General features: G+C 41.7%; 2 protein-coding genes across 4 annotated transcripts in view; one reads left to right on the forward strand and one right to left on the reverse strand.

Moving 5' to 3' along the window:
* LOC127004489 (mitochondrial-processing peptidase subunit alpha-like) overlaps positions 1-2187 on the forward strand; it is a 13142-nt gene extending 10955 nt beyond the window's left edge. Inside the window, exons 12-13 of one of the 3 annotated variants that reach the window (XM_050872263.1) lie at positions 1-5; positions 1970-2187. The exon at positions 1-5 is cut by the window's left edge and continues 148 nt beyond it. In XM_050872263.1, the coding sequence (XP_050728220.1) occupies positions 1-5; positions 1970-1980 (16 nt within the window). In that variant the 3' untranslated portion in view covers positions 1981-2187. Of the gene's footprint in view, positions 396-490; positions 1949-1969 lie in introns of those variants that run through there. The other 2 variants (XM_050872261.1, XM_050872262.1) reach the window with 2 other exon arrangements.
* A 5087-nt stretch (positions 2188-7274) lies between these two features.
* LOC127004491 (serine/threonine-protein phosphatase alpha-2 isoform-like) overlaps positions 7275-15021 on the reverse strand; it is a 99385-nt gene continuing 91638 nt past the window's right edge. The window contains exons 3-10 of the mRNA XM_050872267.1: positions 10485-10690; positions 10275-10382; positions 10053-10141; positions 9806-9876; positions 9443-9520; positions 9070-9183; positions 8556-8699; positions 7275-8222 (exon numbers count right to left, since the gene is read on the reverse strand). Coding sequence (XP_050728224.1) covers positions 8190-8222; positions 8556-8699; positions 9070-9183; positions 9443-9520; positions 9806-9876; positions 10053-10141; positions 10275-10382; positions 10485-10690 — 843 coding nt within the window. The 3' untranslated portion in view covers positions 7275-8189. The remainder of the gene's footprint in view (positions 8223-8555; positions 8700-9069; positions 9184-9442; positions 9521-9805; positions 9877-10052; positions 10142-10274; positions 10383-10484; positions 10691-15021) is intronic.

Genomic DNA, 15021 nt, shown 5'->3' on the forward strand with positions numbered 1-15021 from the left:
TCTAAGTAAATTTTCGTTTTTCCGCTAGTCTAATTTTGGAGGAGGTTTTGATATTTTAATGTTTATATTTATATTTCTAAAAATTGCAAACCAAATTATAATTAGTACAAAATAATACTGGTGTGTGATGCCGTGTAGCTTGATTAGTCATCCGTAAGATTCATAAGATGATAATTATTCGTTTAAGATACAGGATAGTTGCTTTGTCAATATCATCGTGTTGATATGTTTTAAGGCTACATGCGCCATTAGCATCTTCAAAAGGGAAGGGAATGGTACATATTTGTTCTTATTTTTTTCTAGTTAAGATTATTGGATGTTGTAAATGTGTTCTGGGCATTGTGTATTGTAATTTCTTTGTACAGAATTTATGAAAATAAAATTAAACCATTATATTTAAACCATTTAGCATAGACTGCCAAAAATTACCATTTATGATTGTGTTGACACCTTTTGGTGTCTATCATTGTCAAGATTGATTTTTTTTCAGGAATCATCAGTGGACAACCTAAGTGTGTGGTTCCTCACGCAACTTTGGTTGACTTGGTACTCTTTCTTAGAGGGACTCTGGCCACGGGTTTATTTATTAAATACAGTAAATGAGTTATTCACATCAGTTCATCCACTGCCCAAATGGATAAATAAAAAATGTGGATAACCTTGAAGAAGATCTTTTGACTGGCATGTCATCACTGAAATCAAGGAGTGCATTCTGAATTTGGTTGCTGAAGAGTACTCTGTGGTGATGTCTACTTGCCATGGTAAACAATTATGCATGGCTGGGTATGTAACACTATCACTTATGTGGTGAGTGTGTGAGGAAAGGTGCTTTACACATCCCCAAACTTAATAATAGGCCAGTAGAGGCATTCTATTTGTGTGGGAATGAGGTTTTTGACAAATGTCTTATGACGTGATGAACCAGAGGGTGTACAAACAAGAACATGCCACATGACGTGATTAACCATGAATGGGATAAAGGGTCCGCAGTGCACCATCTGAAGCAAGACTGTCATAGTCTCCTTGGTCAGAGTGGGTTGACTGGCTTGATGGGGGTGTGTAGCAACGTTCTCATCAGGAGAGGCATACAACTGGTATAATAAATGTCCCTTTTGAATTATGCCTAGAGCCAATGTTTGAGGCAAAATGGAGTTAACTTAGTTTTGTAGAAGCACCAGTCTTTACTGCCCCGATGAGGGCAGGGAGGTAAGACTGAAACATAAGTTGTTGACTTGATGATATATTTGGTCAAACCTGTTAATACGAACACATACTGTTGGAATCATGAATATGAAACTGTCACTTGTTGAATCATGCAATTTGGTGTTAACACCAGCTGTATCAGCCACTTCCATGGGCTTGTCCAGGATCTTGAAGCATACATGCTGATGCCCTATTGGTGTCTTGCTCATGCCTTTAAGGTCTTTGAGTTGGTGTGCCAGAAAACAAGGCAAGACTATATTTAGATAGGGTGACATGCACCAGCTGTGACCTTCAGTATGCAGCGGTGCAGCAGTTGAATCCAATCCTCTTTTGCACACCGCTTTCCATTCGCATGAATCCTCCACATAAACCCAACATTATGCTGATTCTGGTCCTTAGCTTTATAACACTTGTCCCTGAGACATGAGGGTTAACAATGTCTCCATATTCCACTGCATTTTGTAAAAGGTGACTAAAAGCGATGTAGCTCCTAAGATACAGGAATTCTAGTTACTGACTTCCTCAACTATCTCTGCTAAAAGCACTTGCCAGAATAATCACATGGCCTTTTGAGTCTTCACCTTAGTGTTGCAGAAAGCTTGATCAGGGAACATCGTGATCACATTTTTAATATTTTTTTTAACTGGCTTTAATTTTTTTTTGCAGGAAATAGTTTGTTAGCTTTCCAATATGAAAATACTGATAAAGCACTGATGCACATCACTCCTACCTTATTGGTTAACCTTTATCTATAGTTTACTTTCAGGTGCATCATAGGGACGTGGAAGTGGAATATCATGCCTTTATTGATGCGGTAAGCTGAATGTTGTTGTTTTCCCTTTTTTGAAGGCTACTTAGGTGGTAGTTTTGTTAATCCTTTAAATTTATTTTGGAATTAAAATTTTCGGTAGGGATATTGCCTCTGCATTAATTGGTTGCTGTCATAATGTAAGTTGTTTGAGCTGTGGTCAAATATATATGTTGTACATATTGTATATATATTTATATAAGTTATTGTTAAGTTACTGTATTTGGAATTAAATGTTTTAGTGGTGAAAGTTCCTTATCACTCAAAGCATCATGCTCTGTTGTTATAATGAACCCATCTCTTATGAATGCCACAGCAGAATGGAGGTCTCTCCCAAGCCATTCCATTTGTTTGTTGTGTTCCTCTAGTTTTCCTTAAATTTTCATGCCATTTGTCAGTGGTCTCCCCTTGGGTCTCTTAATATTGGTTATTTTCCAGTCTTTTGGTTCATCAGCCGTCTTCTGTATAGGTCCTGACCATTGCCATTTTTTTATTTGATTTTTTAATTAATTTTAATTGTCCATCTGTTGTATTCTCTCCCACATATGAATCCTGATTGTTGCCAATTCTTGATTTTAATTGCCCTTATCATGTCATCTGCTTTAGTCTGTTCTCATATTCATTTGCAGTTTTTCAACAATACCCTGTTGACGAATGGCACTTACTGCTGCTTCATTTCCATACAGTCAAAGGCCTTATCATAGTCAATGAATGCCAAACAAAGTGGTTTTCTGTTCTCACTTGTTTTCTCTATTACCTGGCTTGCTGTCTGAATGCAATCCTTAGTTGAGAACCAATTTCTTCATGGAGTTTTATAGTTTTATAGTATATTTTATAATAATTTTTTGGAGTTGTGTTTATAAAGGTTAATGATGTAGAGCAGTGGTTCGTGTGCCTAGCTACAAATCTGCGGGCCTGGGTTTGAATCCTAGCCTGGGCAGCCAGCGTGCAGCCCACCCAGCTGTTCATCCTTCCTTTTGAGATTTTCAATAAATGATACCTCAGGAGACCTGTGAAAAGTAAACTGTGATCATCTGGATGCTGCACTCACTGGTGGAGTAGCCCATAACCTGAAAAACATGGCTAGTAAGAAAAACAATTGATACAAAATTTGTCATTTTATTTGAGTTACATAACTGGAAACTGCACAGTAATGTGCCTCTTATTATTTTAGTGACTTACAATACCATGATTTGCTGAAAACAATCATGAAACTTAGCTTCAGAGCTTGAATGAATGTGCACATTAAAAAATTATGCAGTGAATAAATAATTAGTTTCTTGTACTTACAAAATGAGTTGATGTTATCACCATATCCCAAAATAAGGGAGCTTCAGCCTTAACTACTTATGAACATTTTCCTTCTACATTTTCAAAACTTACCAGTCATTTTTATATAAGCAAAATAGATATATGAATAGTATGCACTAAAGTTGGTATTTTAACTAATACTATGAACATGTCATCTGCATTTTGTTTGAGTACTTAGTTTTACTGACTGTACTTCACTTTTGTCTTCCATGTGGAGAGGCATTAAAGGCATGGATTACCAAGGCTAGTTTGCCACTCCCTAAATGAGAATGGCAATTAAGTTCCTATTTTGGCTGTGCACAATTTTGATTGAGTCAAAGTGAAGTAATTGGTGTATGTTAAGTGATCAATGTTTAGCTGACCTATGGTGTGTATAGTCAAGTATGAAAGTGATCACAATTCACAAGCAAACTAAATATTAGATCTTAGTTCGAACATTGTTTTAAGAAGGGAAGCAGTATTTAAGAGGGGAGTAAAGTGAATTTGAAACTCTTGGACTTGTTTCACGTTCAAATGCATTTTTAATGTTTCAAAGGCTTCACTGTCAAGTAAGCTATTTGAGAATGTAAGCAGACTGTCCAGGTAACACATGTATTCTGGCTTAGAAAATGAGCTAAGTATTTGAATCATGCATGTAGAGTTATGTTGATATTGTGCCACTAATTTTTGAAGCCCTACAATTTTGTTGAGACATAGGTGATAATGTATTGCTTTTAATTTTGTACGACAAGATGGTTCACCTATGATTGAAATGCTTCTCTCTTATTGGCCTTGTATTTTTTAACTGAAAGGCTGACAAGGGCCTCCAGTACTGGAACTGTATCTAGATTCCACCATAAAGGTGGTGTCACAACCACATGTTTGGGGAAAATTTTATATTTCTGTACCAAAATGAGCATCTCTGAGAATCTACTGAGCATCTCCAGAGTGGAAATCTACATGCCCAAATATGCTCGTACTGATAGAAAATACCAAAAGAAATCAGAGCGATTGTGGCATATTCCTGACTTGTATCTACTAAGGGATGCTTGGCTGTGCTCTGCTTCTTTGCCAAGAAAGGAGGTAATTAGGGGCAATGTACCTGAATGGGGAGTGTGGTGCAGGAATCAGAGTACAGGCTTACATCCCTTTGCAGCTTGACAGTTTCTGAAGGTATTAATGGTCAAGCCATATTGACCAGTAGGAAGTGTTTTTCCCAAATCTAATTGTTATGATTTTTGGCTTATTTCTCAATGCTCATTTAACTGACTAACACAACTTTGCAGCCTGATGCTAAAGCAAACTTTATTTCAGATAGTACTTTAGTTATGATGGGGTTAGGTTTTGACAGGCAGGTTGTAAATAAAAATTTACATTAAATAAAAAATATTAATCAAATATCTTGCCATGAAAGAGCAGCGCTCCTGTGACATGCCCTTATGTTGCCTGTGTTCAGTTCACCCATTAGCCATGCAATGTTATGCAATGGAGCTAACAAGTTTTGTCAAGATGGCAACGTAACACCCAGCCGAGGGGTTGTGTGGGGTTGGTGTCTGTTTGTAAACATACAAGATGTAGTTGAGTGTAGCCAGTGTCACTATGCTTCATCTTACTTTCTGCAAATATTTCTGCTCAACTATAATTTCTGTTCTGGTAAATGGTTGCCTATAACTGCTACAGGAATAAAGTGAGGGAGCTGTTATTGTGGGATGCCATTTTTGTTGCATACACCTGATCAACCGTCTGGTTTGGCTCACCCCACCATCCATCGAGAGTTGTATGGCTAACAAGTGAACCCAGTGCGCCGCAGCCCACCCACTCTATTCCATCAGTTGCCTGTGGAGCTCACGCTATAAGCATTGCTCACACTACAGTTGCTACTGTACCAGTTTGTAGGCCTACAGTCTGCTATACAAATATCCACTAGATCTTGCAGATACCAGGTGAGACAGCTTAAACTTTTAAACAGTGGAGGTAACTGGATAGACTCACTCCACCCTTGCTTGGCTCATGTGCTAGCTAACTGGCATCTGCTAGATTTAGCAATACACTTGTATAGCAGACTGAAGGTCTTTAAATTGGTAAAGTAGTGACTAGTGAGGGCAGTGCTTACAGTGTGAGCTCCACAGGTAACCAAGTGGGTGGGCTACAGTGTATTGGGTTCCCTTGTTAGCCACACAACTCCCAGTTGGTGGTGGTGGTGGTGGGGCCCCCCCCCCACCTGGATAATTGATCAGCTGACTCCAACAAAATTGCATCCCACAATAACAGATGTCACTATAATCCTGCAGCAGCTATTATGGAAGACCATTTACTGGAAACAGCAATCACTGTTGAATGAAACATTTATAAAAGGTAGGAATATGCAACAGAAGTGACACTGTCCACACTCATAACTATATTGTTGTCATAGTTTTACAAACATGGACTGCCTGACCCACATAAATCATCTGTGCAATGCCTCATCGGGGCATTACGTTGCTGTCATGACAGAACTTGTTAGCTCTGTTGCACAACATTGCACAGTGTTGTGCGGGTGATGGGTCAACCATAAGGACAGCAGCAGGGGAGGGGGGGCAGGTATAAGGTGCAAGAAAGTTGTGTAAGCAATCAGATGCTCTATCAGTGGCAAGATATTTGAAATGTTAACACTTTCCTGACCTAGTATGTTACTAACATTATTGGCCTGGTGAAAGCAGTAATAGTAGCATACATTGTAACTAGAGGACTATATTATTAAGCTTTAGAATATCACACTAGTCCAGTGTCCCAGGGTAATGAGTTCTTACCCACCACAGGCTCAAGGGCTGGTGTGCTGGAGATGAGCTTCGAGGCCATGCTCAGTTATAGTGTATGCTCCCATTATAGATAGATATGGAAAAGAATCTTTTGAGATTTTCACTGTGTAAGTCAATATAGAGTTTGACTAAGATTACCTTTATTAAGTTTTTTTAAATTATATTAAAGTTGAATGCATACTATAGGTGTGTGTGACTGCAATGCTCATCTCTGTCACATTGGCCCTTTGACCCTGTGGTAGGAAGAACCCATTACCCCGGGAGATGGGTTTGTGTTAAGTCCGTTACTGCTACAGTTTACCTTTCCTGTTTCCCTATGTGCTCATCTATTGACCAGCCTGAAAGGGAGGATGAACAGCTGGGTGAGCTGCACTCCCACTGCTCCATGGAAGAGATAACAATCACGTAACTTATTACGTAATAAGTTGTTTTAGCATCAGGCAACTAAGTTAAGGCAGTATGAAGAATGCTTTGAGCTAGGTGCACATTAATAGTTTTAACTGCTGTGGTTTCAAAGGGCTATGAAAGCCACTTTCCTTGAACTTAAGTTGATGTGCAAGCTGTATGTTTAAGTGGAATCATTATATGACATGGGCATTGCCTATTTAACCCTTCACTATGGTCGGCCCAAACAGCGCCTCGCTCCGATCCGGGATTGCCGCGCCTAAATTTCAAATGTTGCTATTGAATATAACAAGTTTTCAGCCATAAACTCAATATAATCATGTATTATATATGAAAACATATATTATATATATATATATATATATATATATATATATATATATATATATATATATATATATATATATATATATATATATATATATATATATATATATATATATGGTGCTCATAAAGAAACATAAATTAATTGATAATTTTGAGATGTAAGCATAAATATAGAGATAAATAACTCAGATATTGATTAGCGAGCCAGGACGCAGTATGTGCCCTCGGATATGGTAATGGCACATGTGTGTCCTTGTGTTGAAGGGGTTAATCAATGCCTGTGGAATCTTTAGGGGGCTTTGGAAACTGGGCTGGAGGTCAATGCAAGGTGTTGTCTCAGTAGCCCCATCCCCTCGTTTTTGCTCCTTCAGTTACTTTTCACTCCTCCTCATTACTACTGAATACTAACAATATTCCTCCACATAAATGCAATTTCTAATTTATGATTTAGCACAAGATTTTTTTTGCCTAGTTTTAGGATTTTAATACAATACACAGTGGACAATGACTGGCATCTATGCTATCTACCATCATACAGGTCATCACATTATGCAGTCCTAAGGGTTCATACACATTCAGGGATACTTTTAGTCAGTGAACTGTTACCTACTAAACATGGGTCAGAATGCACAAGTACCCACCACAACAAATTGAGCAAACTGAGTTGGTTTGATCATTGAGGGAATTGTAATTTTGAATGAGACCAACACTAACTAGACTAATAATTGGTACAAGTACACAAGGAGCCCTTTAGTAAGGTTGAACATTTGAACTCCTACAACACAGCTCAAATTTCACTATTATGCTTGGCCCTTAGAGCATGTTTTGCTATTCTTGGAAAGGTTGAACACTTCTTATTCTCTCCTACCTGAATGTTCATATAAATAGTTTAAAAAACCTTAAGACTTTTAAATTACTGACCAGCTATAAGAAAATCTTTGGTTTACTCCACATGTAGATATCCTCCAGGATTGAAAATAATATATCATGAAGGATACAGACCCTTCATGTTACTGCTAATCATAGAACTGTGCCAGTAGTTGTTATAGGCATAGTCCTCAGGAGATCGGTGGCATGTGCTGTCTTCATAACAACCATGGCTACCGAAACCAGAGTTGCATTCCTACTGTAAAATACCTAAGAATGTAGCCAAGGTAACAAAATTTCAGGGTGTTGGTAAGAAAGAACCCTTCAACAGATGTTCATTCAATCAACACCTGGAGGATAAATGAACTCCAGCTTCCCACTCAGGTGTTGTACTGGAGTTGTCAAGTGGAGGCATTGACTGTTACATTGCCCAGCACAGCTTGACAAGCAACAGCCACAAACAAAGTTATGTCTTGTCAGATCAGCTGTATTCATTTCTTTATGTAGGAGCGGCGGCGGTCAGGCTGAGGAAGGGAAATAGGTATTAGATTTTATGTCAGCTGGGAATGTTTATGCACCCTCAAGGCATAGAATGAGTAAAATTCCCTAAACACATTTCCCTTTAGTAGTGAGTCAGACAAGTGCTCCAATACTCAAACACTCTTGTATGTTCGCCATTTTCAGTCTTTACATACGAAGCCTAACACTATCCATTCACTGCTTTGGAATTTTATCTGCTGGTCATTTACTGCAGCTTCTCTCTTTGTAGTCGTTATATCAAACTAAATGTGGTTACTACTATTCCTGACTGTCTGCCATGACTTACAAGCCATGCGAGATGTTCAATATATACTCACCGGTAGTATGTTGAACCAGCAAGTGAGGTCTTCGCTGACGCCCATCACAGCCCCGGCATTGTCAAATTCACCACAGTAGTTGGCAGCGCTAAACAGTGTTACCAGCGACCGCTTCTCAAAAAACTGGTAACCGTCTTCAACCACCTGAGAAGAAAAGATGCATTATAAACTTTGGAATAAGATTTAGAGGCTTTAATCTATTTGTTACATTATAATTATTTTTTTTACTTTATATTGGACATAGTGGATGACTTTCCACAACTCTGTATGCATTAGCAATTAGACCTATAGGTGAGTCTGTATACTAACTTCCAGATATACCAAAGGGTGAATGGAAAGGAGAGATTTTTTTCTGGTTTTCCTGGACACTTTTTTTTCCTGATATTCTCTTCCCTCACCGTTTGCAGTGGTTTACGAAATAAACTGAAGTTAGGGACTATTAGATTCTAGGCCCAAATTTGAAAATGTTAGTTTATATATACAAGAAAATAACTTATTACAAGTGGGTGCATACCTGGTGGGCGCGTACGACTAGGCTTAGGTTGTGGTGCTCCAGGAAGGCTCTGAGCACGTCCCCGCCAAACGTCCATGATACCCCGCGGTCATTTGGCGCCCAGCCTCGCACTTCCTGTGGCAAATGACACGGGGCTAATGAGCACGGGTCGAGGGGGTGGGAGGACGAGCACGGAATGGTGTTAACTGGAGCATTAATTCTGGGGATATTCAATCACATGCATTGAATTTTTCACCAAGTTAATAAATGTATAAAAAGACATTGTAGTTCCAATCTTAGTTAACCAATATGTGCCTGAAAAGCTGCTTATAATTAAATGTTTCAAATGTTTATTACTAAATAAGTCTGGGACAAATTGGTCCTCTTGTCTTACCTCCTCTGGATCCGCCCAAAGTATGTCGCATATGAGACCGGAATCAGGCACGTTGAGTGGTCTCTCGATCGACCTCAGCTGGGGGGGGGGGGAAGGTAATTGAAGATGAGTCAACAGTCTATGTCAATAGGTGGCATGGTTAACCTAGATGTATCTCAAGGGTATATTATATATTGAATTACTGCAATAAAAGCAGATATTGGCACTGGTAAAAAGTGACTAGCATATTTGTTTTGACTCGGTGTCAAGATAAAAAAAAAAAAAAAGCAGCTAGTTGCGCAGTGAGAGTATACACGTGTAAATAGTTTAGAGGGTTGGGTAGTGGGGGAAGAGAGAGGGGCAAGGGGTGGGGAAGTTGTTTACCTGCTCAAGATTGTGAAGGTCCGGCGACAGGCCGCCGTGCATACATAGGATGGTGCCCTCGATGAGCGCAGCTGTGAAAAAACAAAACAAAACACTACTATTATTTAACTACTTTATTGCACCCTGTACCTGTATTACACAGCTAAATTATTGATGTTTAGAGTAAAAAATTAAGTTCTGAAAATATACAGATTAATTAGTAGTACAAATATGTCTCCACAGCGACAGTCACATGCATAACACTTACCGAGTGGCAAGCATTTGAAGAGGTCTGTGAAAGTCTTCCACAGCTTAACGTTGTATCTCCTCTTGCACTCGTCATAAAACCCATATATTCTGAAGAGAACGGAAATAAGCGTTACTACCACTACTACTACTGCTGCTGCTACTACTATTACTACTATTTCATTGTAACAGCAGATCCCATACCAAACACTTGGCCTAACTCAAGAGCAGGAAGAAATATTACCTATTGATGGACGCACACTCGTGGTTGCCTCTGAGTAGGAAGAAGTTATTTGGGTACTTCACTTTGTAGGCGAGAACCAGGCAAATGGTCTCCAGGGACTGCTTGCCTCTGGTGGGCAAAAGGAATATATTAAATGGGCGTTGCAAATACACCATATAGATTCCACTGTACATACATTACAATAATACACTGCGCTGGGCCGCCACTCACCGGTCAACATAGTCGCCAAGAAAGAGGTAGTTTTGGTCCGGCGGATAGCCAAGCTTGTCGAAGTGCCGCAGTAGATCGTTAAACTGTCCGTGAATGTCCCCGATAATGTTGACTGGTGCCTCCAGCTCGACGAGGGTGGGCTGCTCCAGGAGGACCTGGCGTGCCGCTGCCACCAACGCGCGGATCTTGGACTCTTCCATTCGTATCTGGGGTGAGGCAAGATTATGGTTAAGGGGGCTGAAAGGAGGCAATGCCTCAAGTTGAAACATTTATCAGTATGTAAGTCACACATGATAAGAAATATAGTCCCATAAAGAACACATTATACGAATCAGTCAAATTTACGGACACTGTGGAGAGAGTCAGAGGTTCATGGCCGCCACACAAAACAACAAGACGTGGACGACACCCGCACGGAGCTTGGGAATACTGATGCGTTGTTTTCTTTCCATTTTAAGCTCGTCGTGCATGTATATTTTTAGCGTCGTTGAGGTGAGCAAAAGAGCAAACAAGACGTGTGAGGAATTATTGTAATTGCATAACATTGTTTTCTCCGTGGCTTGGAGAACAACACAAACACACAACGAGTCATCGATTGATCTGGTGCTATATGTGGCAAGGCAAAAATATAGCATAACTAAAAATACACAGCCGCTCGCTGCCCTCCTTTCTCCTGCTGGCTGCTGTTAAGTACTCAGGGCCAGCCAAGAGGCTTCCAAGGATTTGGTAAAGACAGGTGCTCCAAAAAAGCTCCAGGTGTTGTCATCAGAGTGGGGGAGGTGGAGGAAGGTGGGGAGTAGAGGAAGAGGAGCGAGTGAGGAGTAGGTGGAGTAGCACGGGAGACTGTCATTCGGAGTCATCTGATTACCATAGAGACATGTTAAGAGGTTATCTTCGCAGCTTAGAACTCGACTAGAATATGCAACACCATAAACGGAGCAATAACGACGTCGAAAAATACAGGAAACAACATTTCCGATGTAGGACTGTGAACAAATGTTTCCTTCTCCCCTGTATGTTTTAGTTAAGTGGCACGTCCACGTAATGCTTTGCACTCCGATCAAGGTGTGTTACTGTATCACATTTCCCGAGGCCCAGGAAGCCAGGCTGTCGTGCCCACCACAGGGGTGTGAGGGAATGACAATGATTGACAGAAGTATCGGATGCTGCAGTTGGAAACCTTACGAAACATAGATATTTAAAATGCAGCAAGGTGTTTGGTCGGGATGGTGCATGAAAACAGTGTGTGTGTGTGTGTGTGTCGCCTTCCTAATGGCTACTACTACTACACACACACACACACACACACTGTTATTATGCACTATGCCGCGCCATGCCTCCCTTTCCCGTGCGGCACAGCCCCGCAGCAATCACATGACTCATGAAACGCGTCAAACCAGACTTCAGCGTGCGAAGGTGTGACTTAACAGATGACCTTACGTGGAGGAAGGTAATTAGATCTGGGCCATGAAAACTATAAAAATTTCATGACAAAACTTAATCCCGGGAAGATGAAAAGGGAAGGAAAGTTTGCAGGCTTTTATATGCAGATGTAATGATGCTTGTATTTTGTTATTATTATATTTCGTTGCTAGATTTCACAGACACTGCTTCATCCCCCCCCCCCCCCCTCTCTCTCTCTCTCTCTCTCTTAAAAAGTATGCTACTAGAGAGGTCCTTCTGAGAAAAGAAGAGGGAGTTGAGGAACGTTGGTGTGTCCCTCTATTCAGAACGCGAGTGTGTGTATGTGTGGAGAGAGAGAGAGAGAGAGAGAGAGAGAGAGAGAGAGAGAGAGAGAGAGAGAGAGAGAGAGAGAGAGAGAGAGAGAGAGAGAGAGAGAGAGAGAGAGAGAGAGAAACTTTCTCCGGCAGCATCTCTAGACTTAAGGTGATTTATAGTAAGCCAACTTAGACATGGCAGCGGCCCACCAAAGTCTTCCCAAGAGATGAGAGTATAATAATTCCTTGCCACACATCACCATCAGTCTTTCTCTCCCCTTTACTTCCTGTTCCTACACCTCTCTCTCCCTTCCTCCTCACCACTCAGTCATCCCCAATACCAGCTGTTCCTTTTTCGTTTGGCGGAGTCCCTCAAGCTATGAAATATACACCGTCGCAAGAAATCTGTTTCATTCCCAATTTCTTCGCTGACTTTCCGGCGGCTGCAGACTTTACGAGTTGAAAGCTTGCCAGAGGGTGGAAAGGACGGGCGGGGTAAAGGCTCGGAATGACGGAGGGGGCAACGGCAGCGGCGGTGGGCGACAAAGAGTGCAGAAGGGAAAGGAAAAAAGAGGGTATAGCTTGTGTAGGAGAAACAGGAAAGAGAGAGAGAGAGAGAGAGAGAGAGAGAGAGAGAGAGAGAGAGAGAGAGAGAGAGAGAGAGAGAGAGAGAGAGTTGGGTATGCATGTTGATTAACACCTCCAGGGACACTCCTGCTCAAGGCCTATTTCCCCCCCCCCCCTTCTCTCTCTCTCTCTCTCCTACAGCGCGTGATTATCTTTACTGCATCTTTAGTCCATACTCTCCGCCGCCCTCCTCCCTCATTCTCTCCTCCGTTCCTCTCATCTTTCCTCTCCTCCACCAACCTGACATTTTCTCTTTAACCTTTCTTTCTTTCCCTCATCCATCTTTTCCTTTCTTCTTTGCTGCTATCGTTCCCTTGTTTTCTCTCGCGTCTACATTCCTCTCATCTTTCATTCTTCTTGATTCCCTCCTTCATTTCTATCCATTTTCCTCTTTTCCGTATCTCTTCTCCCCGCTGCCATCAATCCTCACTCTCGTAACTCAATTTTCTCTCCATCATGCTCGATCCTCTTAGTTTCTTTTTCCCAGCTTCCTCCTGCTCTCCAGCCCTCCCCGCCGTCTTTTCTGCGTTCCCTTCTATCTCCGGTTTTCTCTGCTCTCGGGCACCAAGCCACTCCAGGTCTTCTCTTTTTGTCCCGTGCGTGTAGGAGGGTCGGGTCACCTGGCGCGTTCCCAAGGTGCACTTCAGCGTTCCTTCGTTTTAGCTACAGTATCCCCATTCTCAGCCTCTTTGCTCCCCACTCCCTTACTGGGCTCCATTTCCTTTTCATCTCACCCCTTTTCGTCCAGTCCCATCCAACTCTCTCTACTCCCCTTTCATCTCTCTCTCTCTCTCTCTCTCTCTCTCTCTCTCTCTCTCTCTCTCCGGTCCCTCAGGCAAGTATAGATATCTTCCCCCTCCCATTTCCAGGTGTGTTGTCAAGGTGGTGTTGGGTCTTGGAAAGCTCACATATGAAAAATTTCTTCGGAAGCGCTGTGATCTTCCTGTTCGTGTGTGTGTGTGTGTGTGTGTGTGTGTGTGTGTGTGTGTGTGTGTGTGTGTGTGTGTTTCTTTAAGGGGTGGGGAAAGGCTGAAGCAACAACACATGACGCGAAAATTATGCCATCTTTCAAGTCTGTGTTCCCGGCGTGGCCACGGTCAGTCACCTGTAATTTCAGTGAACAGTGTTCCCCTGCCCTGCCGGACCACGCCCCTGCCGCTACACGCACCTGCCCCACGCGAGGCCTTTCCACTTTAGTCATTTTACCTTTTCGGGAATGCTTCGCTTTTTCGAGTATTTGTTTGCAGAAATGAGACGCAAGGAGCTCTCGTACTCCATGCTTACAGGATTAGTTTTTTTTTTTTTTTTTTTTTTTGAGCGTAAGTCATGTTATATACAGGGGAGGTGACCGTGATGCTGATCAGAACCGCCGCCTCCTGCTGGGTGAGTGCAGGGGGTGTGGTGTGCCTTGGGTGACAGACCTCAGGCGTACGGACTGGTTCAGGCTGGTTAGTGTCTCGGTTGTGATTCAAGGAGGCATCTCGCACCTCCAGCCCGTTGAGAGAACCTTATGCCCCTGCCTTGCCTTCTGTCCTTTAATGGATCGTCAACCTTAGGCCGTCCCCAAAGAGAACCGCTAAGCCCCGACGGTGTAGGGCGAGAGGTTGCGGGAGTTTTTTTTTCGTCGAGCTGTGAAAAAAAACGTACGACTTAACACGACGAACAACACAAAAGTGATTAGGCTTATGCTCGGAACACGACTTTCTCTTTCTAATAATTTTCGAACCATATGTATTATTCTGTTTTGGTCTTTACTTACAAATTAACGGCTATAGCTATAGCTAAGACTGGAGGAGGATGCGGAGCGGGGGCCTGTTGGCAATGCGGCGAGGGAGAGCAAGACGAGAAGTAATAATGCGTCTGTAGATGGGTGGCGACTGGGGTGTCAGACAGTCCCTGTTTGATAACAACTACTCGTCCTTCCATTTAAATTCTTGGCGTGTATCTGTCGCGATACTGCTGCTGCTGCTTCTGTTATTGTTGTTATCATCATCATCATCATTAGCTATTTGTTATTTTCATCATTGTTACCTCCATTACTGTACACATGCTAGCGGAGACTCCACAGCTCATATTCGCTGTTACGTCGTTGACTTGCCATGAATACTGGCAGCCTGAGCTGGGAAAAAAATAAAAATGAAAAAAATATATCACTTTCGAGGTCAGTATTACATCAACGAAGTTTCTAAGCT

This window comes from Eriocheir sinensis, chromosome 28 (assembly GCF_024679095.1).
Source record: "Eriocheir sinensis breed Jianghai 21 chromosome 28, ASM2467909v1, whole genome shotgun sequence".
Lineage (NCBI taxonomy): Eukaryota > Metazoa > Arthropoda > Malacostraca > Decapoda > Varunidae > Eriocheir > Eriocheir sinensis.